Source organism: Nilaparvata lugens, chromosome 11 (assembly GCF_014356525.2).
Source record: "Nilaparvata lugens isolate BPH chromosome 11, ASM1435652v1, whole genome shotgun sequence".
In the NCBI taxonomy this organism is placed as follows: Eukaryota; Metazoa; Arthropoda; class Insecta; order Hemiptera; family Delphacidae; genus Nilaparvata; species Nilaparvata lugens.
The window spans coordinates 42,808,659-42,818,712 of record NC_052514.1 but is presented as its reverse complement, the minus strand read 5'-3'; the positions used below and the strand labels follow the sequence as shown (position 1 = coordinate 42,818,712).

The following is a 10,054-nucleotide window of genomic DNA, read 5'->3' as shown; positions in this document are numbered from 1 at the left end:
ACAGTTCAAATATCAGATTCAATTAGGCCACAATCCCCTTCTCTTGTTTCGTTTACTTATAGAACTCGGGAGAATAAGACTCAGAAATGGAAGTGATTAACTTTATTCATGTAGAATCATAAATATTGAATAATGATATAGGCTATACATAAAATCAATATAATACTATATTAAGAATATGAATTATCATTTATTTCAGTATAAACGTCAAAAGTGATTAATGAATGGATTGATATCAAGTAAAAAGGGTAAAAAAATTATAAAACTGTAACCTGTATCAGTAAGTTATGTTTCACAAGAGTAGAATATTAGACAAATGAAAGGCAAAATTAAATATGGATTTTCAACTGAGATTTCTATAGAAATATTTATATCTTAAGCACACAAATAACTCGGTTACAATAAATTTACTGAAAAAACTTGAGAGAACAAAGATTTCAATAGATGGCCTCCTCAACACCCCTTAGCCAACCCGTTCCACACAGTTAATTAATTATAAAAATTAAATTTATTCAATTACAATAGAAAAATTTTCATTTATTCATTGAATTATTCAGAATTACACAACTTACAGAAAAGTACCACAGACTAACTTACGCCCAAAACGGTTCCAATTCTAATTTATACAACAGTCCAAATGTAGCTAGAGGTTATGTGTCACTTCAAAATCTTCAATTACACAATCATAATAACAATAGAATTACAAAGAAAAATAAATTTATTTCTCAAACTTTACTTACAAACTAAGATCTAATCTAGTTACAATAGCTTCCTCAACTCTCCTTTAAGTCAATTCAAAGTTGCTAAAAATGGACAAATATTTTATTCAGAATAGATTGTATGAAGTTGAATCAAACAAATCAAATTGCAGGCAAATACTATGAATTTTCAAGTGAGACTAAGTTACCGCAAAAATGTATCTAAATTCAATTTTCAAATATATTATTTCTTAGTAGAGTTGATGGTGATGTTGTGGAATCTCTCCATAATAATAAACTAAACATTTTAGTGAAATTTGACAGTATTTGTTTTCTTATTATATTATTTCTATTGAATAGGATAGTCAATGTAGCCAATTAGTTGAATTGTTGAAGATTTTTGACATGGGAAAAAAAATTGTGATCAATAAATGTGATATATAGTCCACCTGCCATTAGCTGAGCTATGGTTGAGAAATTTGATGAAATTAATATAGTACTGTAGATATTTTAATGGATTATGATAGCCTACAATGTCATTACATGATTATAAATCAGAATTATGATAGCCTACAATTATTGTGATACAATGATTATAAATCTGATTATGATAGCCTACAATTATTATAAAATCTGAATTATGATAGCCTTATTGTGATACAATGATTTTAAAATCAATTGGCTTGTCAATTTGGAAATTATTATTAATAATTTTGACAACAAGAACTGAGTTATGGCTTGACCAATTGAAGAAATTAGTACCTATTATATTTTTTTAATGTTACATGAAGAGGTAATCTAATTAATATCAGACGAATTGATGTTTGTAGGATTTTAAAGTAAGCTGCGTTTACACCAAAGTTATTAACAAAATGTTAATAACTTAATCCTTATAGATTCTATTAGATTGAATATAACTTATCATACCATGATGAACATATGTGTTTGTCAAGTACCGTTCAATCTAATAGAATCTTAAGGATTAGGCTAAGTTATTAACATTTTGTTAATAACTTTAGTGTAAACCCAGCTTAAGTAAAGTTCTGGCTTGTCAATCTCAAGAAATAAGTACTATTTTTTTGACAACATGAACGAGATATGGCTTGACAATTTAAATAAATTGGTATTAAGTTTTGATGAATTATGAAGTAATTAATATTAGAGCAATTGATGATAGTATGATCATAGAATTATTAAGGTTTTATCTTGTCAATTTGAGGAAATTTTTATTGATATTTTCAAAAAGGATTATGAGACAATTTTTATTAGAGGAATAATTGTTATTAACATGAATATGATATTTATATAGATACCTATTCAAAACAAAATCAACCATGGCTCAGCTTATAGCAGCTGACAAATTTATTATAAATTGACTTACAAACTAAAAACTAAACTAAGTTTACAATAACTGGCCTCCTCAACACCCCTTAGCCAACCCGTTCCTCCACAAAATTTAATTACAATAGAAAAATTACTTTATTTATTAAAATTCACTTACAAGCTAAAAACTAAACAATTTTTATTAGAGGAATTAATGTTTACATGAATATTTATTTAATATTGAAATAGATGATACCTATTCAAAACAAAATCAACCATGGCTCAGCTTATAGCAGGTGACAAATTTATTATAAATTGACTTACAAACTAAAAACTAAACTCTAAGTTTACAATATTGGCCTCCTCAACACCCCTTAGCCAACCGTTCCACCACAAAATTTAATTACAATAGAAAAATGACTTTATTTATTAAAATTCACTTACAAGCTAAAAACTAATCTAAGTTTACAGTAGGTCTAGCTAGCTTCCTCAACTCTCCTTTTAGTCAACTCAAAGTTACTTACAATAGACATATATCTTAATGAAAATTCTCCCTCAAACTTGAAAAAACAAAGTTGAATCAGACAAAACTAATTACAGGTAATATGAATTTTCAAGTGTGACTCGCAAAAATCTATCTTAATACATTTTTTTAAATAAATCAACCAGGGTTCAGCTCATAGCAGGTGAAAAATTTACAATAAATTGACTTACAAACTAAAAACTAAACTCTAAGTTTACAATAGTGGCCTCCTCAACACCCCTTAGCCAACCCGTTCCTCCACAAAATTTAATTACAATAAAATTATTACTTTATTTATTAACATTTATTTATTAACTAAAACTAATCTTTGTTTACAATACTTTGTTTACTTCCTCAACTTTCCTTAAAGTCAATTCAAAGTTACTCACAATAGAAAATATCTTGGAAAAAATAAACTCTCTCTCAAACTGGAAATAACAGAGTTTAAATCTAAGAATAACAATTTCACAGTGAACCGTAGTGTCAAAGTCAAAATAAATCAACTTACAAACTGAAATGAACTGTTAACCAGCCAGGGCTCTGCTTATAACAATTTAAAATTGTTCGTTCTATTCTAATTTATATTTTCAGATTGATGATTTGGTATAGAATAGAAATGGAAATAACCTATGTATAATATTTTGACAATTTGAAATTAAATTAGGAATTGAAGAAGTTTTGGACAATAGCCTGGTTTTTTCCGATCATTGTATTGTTTGTAACCTAATAATAATAAATAAAGAGTACAGTTACAGAAAAAAATTACTAACTAAAAAGAACAAAATTTAGAATAGTTGGCCTCCTCAACTCCCCTTATAGCCAATCCGTTCCACCACAATTTAATTATAATAGACAAATAACTGAGTTATTTAGTTAATATAGATTTGAAACAAATTGAAATCCCCAATTTTAATTCAACTATACTTTTAAATTCTAAACAATAAAGTATAAAATTTGACAAAATCTAAAAAGATTTTGAAAACAAACGCTTATTTAAAACTTATTTCAAGCTTATTCAGACAATATCAAGTCAATGATAACTGTTATAAACTGAGCTCTGGCTTAGTTAAAGTTATTATAAATTCACTCACAAACTGAAGTTTACAAGAGCTGATAACATTAAAATCATTATATTACTATTGTAGGAATGAGAACTTTAATTTATTTCAGTATACACGTCCAAATAGGTGAATGAATAAATTGATATCAAGTGGAAAGGATAGAACAATTATAAATGTAATAGAACAATTAGAACAGTTAGAACAATAGAACAGTGAGAACAAATAGAACAATTATAACAGTTATGTTTCACAAGACTACAATATAACTAAAATATTACAAGAGTAGAATATGAGACAAATTAAAGGTAAAAATAGATATGAATTTTCAACTGAAACTTCCATAAAATATTTATATCCTAAGCACACAAATAACTTGGTTACTATAAATTTACTAACAAACTTGGAAGAACAAAGTTTACAATTGGTGGCTTCATCAACACTCCTATAGCCAACCCTAACCACCTCTAAATTATTACAATAGACAAATTACATAAAAACATAAATGAATTATAATAACATAAGTACAAGAATAATTTGACATAGATTAACGTACAATAATCATGAATTATTTCACATGTTAATAAAGTTTTCTATCAAATTTCATTATTATCTATTATATAATAAAGGAAAGAACTGGCTTATACTTGTACGGGATAGGAAAATTATGTTTGACGCATCATCACGTCTCAACTACTGGAATGATTAACTTGAAATTTTGCATATAGATTCTTAATTAACCAGGGATGGTTATAGGCTTATTTTCAATTCTTCAAAATTTCATTATGTCAAGTTTTAAAATGACCCATGCGGAGCACGGGTTACCTGTTAGTTTTAAATAATAATAAATTATTAAAAGTATTAGGGAAAAGTAAATAGGGAGAGTATATAGGTATTATAAGATGTCCATCGCATGCCTGACATAATACCCAAAACATATTAGTGACTAGTATGCAATAAATAACTCATAATCCCAAAAAATTCTGACGTCACTTTCAATATGAGTATTGAATGAAAAAGACTAAGAGATTGTCAAAAAACACAGATTTATTGATACTTAGAAAGACCGGTTTCGGTTATTACACCATTGTCAATCTCTGATAAACTAAAACTAAATTCAAGAAAGAGCAGCAGAATTTATACTAGTAGGCGAGTACTGCTATTGGTCAAGGGCATGAACGCCTGCCATTGGCCCAGCTAGACAGTCACCTCCCACTCAACGGTGTGACAAAATGGCGGCTTAAGCAACAGAATCGTCATGATAACAAAAATTTACTTTCAGTACAAAATAAGAACCAAGAAAACAAGTGTGAAAGATAATAAAACAAATATGTGAATGGAAAAACTATTGACTAATGTATGTTTACAATTTTATGATAAAACTAAATTCGTAGTGTTGTATTGGTTGAAATGAATCTGGTCATTTAAACTATACTGGGAATTTTCCCAGTTGTTATTTCTAAAGCCTCTAGAATATTCAAAGATCTGCCTTTGTTATTAACATGCAGAAACTCAACATTCTCCTTAACTGTGAACTTGTGATTATTTGTTATCAAAGATTGTTTCAGAGATTGATAATGGTGTAATAACCGAAACCGGTCTTTCTAAGTATCAAGAAATCTGTGTTTTTTGACAATTTCTTAGTCTTTTTCATTCAATATGAATAATTACCACAATATCAACTTCTCAACTACACACAAAAAGTTCAATATAAGTGGATAGTATGCAACGAATAACCACAACACATGCAATGCATATAACAAACAACTACTATGCTTTACGTGACCAGTATGCAATAAATAACTCATAATCCCAAAAATCTTGACAACACAAAGCATGCACAAAGTGAAGATGAACTAATTGCTGTAATTGTGTGTTTATTCGAGAAGAGATGCTGCGATGAATCTGAAACGAATTTGAGAAACAGGGCAATGTCATACAATGAATAATATCGAAAACAATCATATTTCATTGTAACAAATGGCTGTGATTGTGTGCTTATTTGAGAAGAAATGCTGTGATGAACCTGAAACATTTTTGAGAAACAGAGCTATGGCATACAATGAATAATATCGAAAACAATAATATTTTATTGTAACAAATAGCTGTGATTGTGTGCTTTTTTGAGAAGAGAGGCTGTGATGAACCTGAAACATTTTTGAGAAAAAGAGCAAATTGGATACAATGAATAGTATCAAATACAATAATAATATGTTATTGTAAAACAGTGAATACTATTAATATTAGTAACTATTTAAATGCACACAGTAAATATTTGTGAATGTGTGTACACTTGGGAGGAGAAACCACGACGAGCCTAAAACTTACTCAAGAAACAGAACAATTAAATAAATGTTGATAGAAGGTTATGAATTACAACTTGGACTTATCACTAAACTCAACTAAGACACTACCTGAAACAATTATATTTATTAGAGAACCATTGAATTTATCAAGAATATCTCCATTTATTTTGAAGGGTTTAACTCATTACTGAACTTGACTTAGGCACTCTAGGAGTGACTGTTTATACTCTAAAGTATCAATGAGAGTATCCTACTCTCAATGATACTTTAGAGTAGTAGAGACCTCTTGAATTTCTCAAGAATATCTCCACTTCCCAGCATCTCCAAGGGCGATTCACCCTCTTTGATGCAAAATAACTTGTGCACTTCCCCTACCGATAGGATAGTGTCACCTAAAAACTAAATTGCATGCAAGTTGAGACTAAAATTAGGTTAGAAATGAAATTAACCCCAAGCTATCACAAGATAGCGGTGATTTTCATTCTCCCGGCCAACTAGCAAAGGCTAGAGGCTATAATTTCTCTTCCCCGCCAACTAGCAAAGGCTAGAGGCAATACTTCCTGATCCCCGCCAACTAGCAAAGGCTAGAGGCTACACTTTACCAATATTACTTCAGTCTCAAATCTAATCTTAGATAACTAGTTTCTTAGAACGAATTCTTAACTTATTACAGCAACTAGCAAAGGCTAGAGGTTAAACCCCGCCAACTAGCAAAGGCTAGTGGCTCTACTTCCCCTTCCCCGCCAACTAGCAAAGGCTAGAGGCTAACCCCGCCAACTAGCAAAGGCTAGAGGATATCCCCGCCAACTAGCAAAGGCCAGAGGCTATCCCCGCCAGCTAGCAAAGGCTAGAGGCTTAACCCCGCCAACTAGCAAAGGCTAGAGGCTAACCCCGCCAACTAGCAAAGGCTAGATGCTATCCCCGCCAACTAGCAAAGGCTAGAGGCTATCCCCGCCAGCTAGCAAAGGCTAGAGGCTTAACCCCGCCAACTAGCAAAGGCTAGAGGCTAACCCCGCCAACTAGCAAAGGCTAGAGGCTTGACCCCGCCAACTAGCAAAGGCTAGAGGCTAGACTCTACCAATATAACTCCAGTCTTAAATCTAAACTTAGATTACCAATTTCTTAATTCCAATTCTCACTCATTATCATTCCCCTTTCCTAAGTTTGCTGAAGGCACTACAATCTAATATTTGCATCGCAGTCTCATAGAACAGATCAGACCAGGCCACAGTGTAACAGTACCACCTGCTCATCAAATTAGTGCTGTACTGAGCCGCATCCATAATGAAAAAACCGTGAGACCACCACAAAGGGCACTGATAAGAAATGAAACATTCAACTGACACTGTAAATATCCTACAGGGATCCTAACAAGATCTCAAACATCCCAGCCCTAGCCATCAGTGTTATTGGAAGGGTTAGAAATCTATGCTAATCAACTAATAATAAAATACCAGATGTCTCATACCACTTTGAGTGATCCATATCTCCACTTTGGTAGTAGAGCTGCTCTCCAATGCATGAGTAGCTGGTGGCATCTTCATGATGATCCACATGCTTCTCCATAATTGTTTGTTCTTCAGATTCATATAATCCTGTTTGTAAGAGACAAAACTTTGATTAATTAATTTATTAAATAATAATTTAAGAGACATTATTAATATTGACTGTTGAACACAAATAACTAAATTGAGTATAATGTACTATCATCAATCCTCTTCAGATTAACAAAGCATGGATTAATGAATATTTATCAAACATTATGTATCATAAAAGATTACTAGTAGTTCTGTGAACAGTAGACTTCACGCAGTATTCTCATCCACAAGTACCCGATTGAAACTATAGACCTTATGGAAATACAGCAATAGACTAGCTTCTCCACACATCTGTGTAATCACTTGTCAGTTGATTTATGATGAATAATTCTATAGTCTGATTTTTACTTATGAAGGAGGCTCCTTTTTCCTTTTATATCATCCTTGAAATGCAAAATTTCCATAAACCTTGTATATACGTCGACGCCCAATTAAAAAGGAATATACCTGTCAAATTTCATGAAAATCTATTAGCGCGTTTCGCCGTAAATGCGCAACATATAAACATACAAACATTTAAACATTAGGAGAAATGCCAAACCGTCGACTTGGATTTAAAACCTCACTTCGCTAGGTCAATGATATTCATGACTTGATATTGAAATAGATCACAGAAAATAACTTTTAAGACTTGAATAAAGATGATAGTTTAAAATACCCAAAGTATGATTTCCAGTGTTTCAGTCAACTATAAGGGCCAAGCCAAATGAAGCGTTCTTCCAGGCGGTTTTTAACTGACAGAGGACTGATCTGTAGGACAGGGAGCTCTTTGTTTGGCTGATTATTATCAGCTGGAGTTTCAGCAGATAATCAGGCATTCAAAGAACAAAAAATTAATAAATGAGAGTTAATATCATGAAGCTTAAGTCTTGATATCTAGATGAGTATATATTTAAAGATTCTACTAACCCTTTGAAAAATATCCACAATGATGCACTTGGATTGGCTGATTATCAGCTGGAGTTTCAGCTGATAATCAGGCAATCAAAGAACAAAAAATTAATTAATGATAGTTAATATCATGAAGCTTAAGTCTGGATATCTAGATGAGTATAAATTGAAAGAGTCTACTAACCTTTCGAAAAATATCCACAATGGTGCACTTGGATTCGATTGGTAGGCTAAGCTGTAACAAACTTGTAACGCACTTTCAAAACAAAGCAATTTTATAACATGTAGATAAACAGTTACAAATCTTAACTTGGACTAAACTAAGGCAGTACCTGAACCTACAGTATCACTACAATTCTGTATCAATAAGAGTTTCTTGCTCTCAATGATACTGATTAGAGAACCCTTGAATTGCTCAAGAATATCTCTAATTTCAAAGTATCAATAAAATAATGATAAATAGTTGCCAATCATAGATTGAAGTTATCACTTAACTAAGGCATTACCTGGACGGCCAGGAGAGAATATTGTACTCTACAGTATCTATGAGAGTTTCTCACTCTCAAAGATACTCAGTAGAGTAGAGTAGTGGAGAACTCTTGAATTTCTCAAGAATATCTCCACTTCCCAGCATCTCCAAGGGTGATACACCCTCTTTGATGCAAAATAACTTGTGCACTTCCTCTACCGATAGGATAGTAACACCTATAATGTAAATTGCATGCAAGTTAAGACTTAAAAATAGGTTAGAAATAAATTTAACCCCAAGCTATCACAAGATAGCATTGATTTCTTTTCTCCCCGCCAACTAGCAAAGGCTAGAGGCTACACTTCTTAATCCCCGCCAACTAGCAAAGGCTAGAGGCTTGACCCCGCCAACTAGCAAAGGCTAGAGGCAATACTTCCTGATCCCCGCCAACTAGCAAAGGCTAGAGGCTAGACCCCGCCAACTAGCAAAGGCTAGAGGCTTCACCCTGCCAACTAGCAAAGGCTAGAGGCTTAACCCCGCCAACTAGCAAAGGCTAGAGACAATACTTCCTGATCCGCCAACTAGCAAAGGCTAGAGGCTACACTTTACCAATATTACTTCAGTCTTAAATCTAAACTTAGATTACTAATTTCTTAATTCTAATTCTTGACCAATTGTAGCAACTAGCAAAGGCTAGAGGCAATACTTCCTCATCCCCGCCAACTAGCAAAGGCTAGAGGCTTGACCCCGACAACTAGCAAAGGCTAGAGGCTTGACCCCGCAACTAGCAAAGGCTAGAGGCTTCACCCTGCCAACTAGCAAAGGCTAGAGGCTTGACCCCGGCAACTAGCAAAGGCTAGAGGCTTGACCCCACCAACTAGCAAAGGCTAGAGGCTTCACCCTGCCAACTAGCAAAGGCTAGAGGCTTAACCCCGCCAACTAGCAAAGGCTAGAGACAATACTTCCTGATCCGCCAACTAGCAAAGGCTAGAGGCTACACTTTACCAATATTACTTCAGTCTTAAATCTAAACTTAGATTACTAATTTCTTAATTCTAATTCTTGACCAATTGTAGCAACTAGCAAAGGCTAGAGGCAATACTTCCTCATCCCCGCCAACTAGCAAAGGCTAGAGGCTTGACCCCGACAACTAGCAAAGGCTAGATGCTTAACCCCACCAACTAGCAA

The 10,054-nt window shown here is 32.9% G+C and overlaps 1 protein-coding gene across 6 annotated transcripts in view; it reads right to left on the bottom strand.

Annotated features, from left to right (window-relative positions):
* The window catches only part of LOC120353709, a 31,890-nt gene that overhangs the window by 15,898 nt on the left and 5,938 nt on the right, over positions 1-10,054 (bottom strand). For 2 of the 6 annotated variants that reach the window (XR_005572531.1, XM_039438467.1), the window contains exon 1: positions 8,582-9,321. The exons of 1 other annotated variant lie outside the window; for it this stretch is intronic. Coding sequence is in view for 1 of the 5 variants with exons in the window: in XM_039438470.1 (XP_039294404.1) it covers positions 7,377-7,474 (98 nt within the window). In the remaining 4 variants the exon portion in view is untranslated. Of the gene's footprint in view, positions 1-7,376; positions 7,480-8,581; positions 9,322-10,054 lie in introns of those variants that run through there. 3 more of the 6 variants (XR_005572532.1, XR_005572533.1, XM_039438470.1) reach the window with 3 other exon arrangements.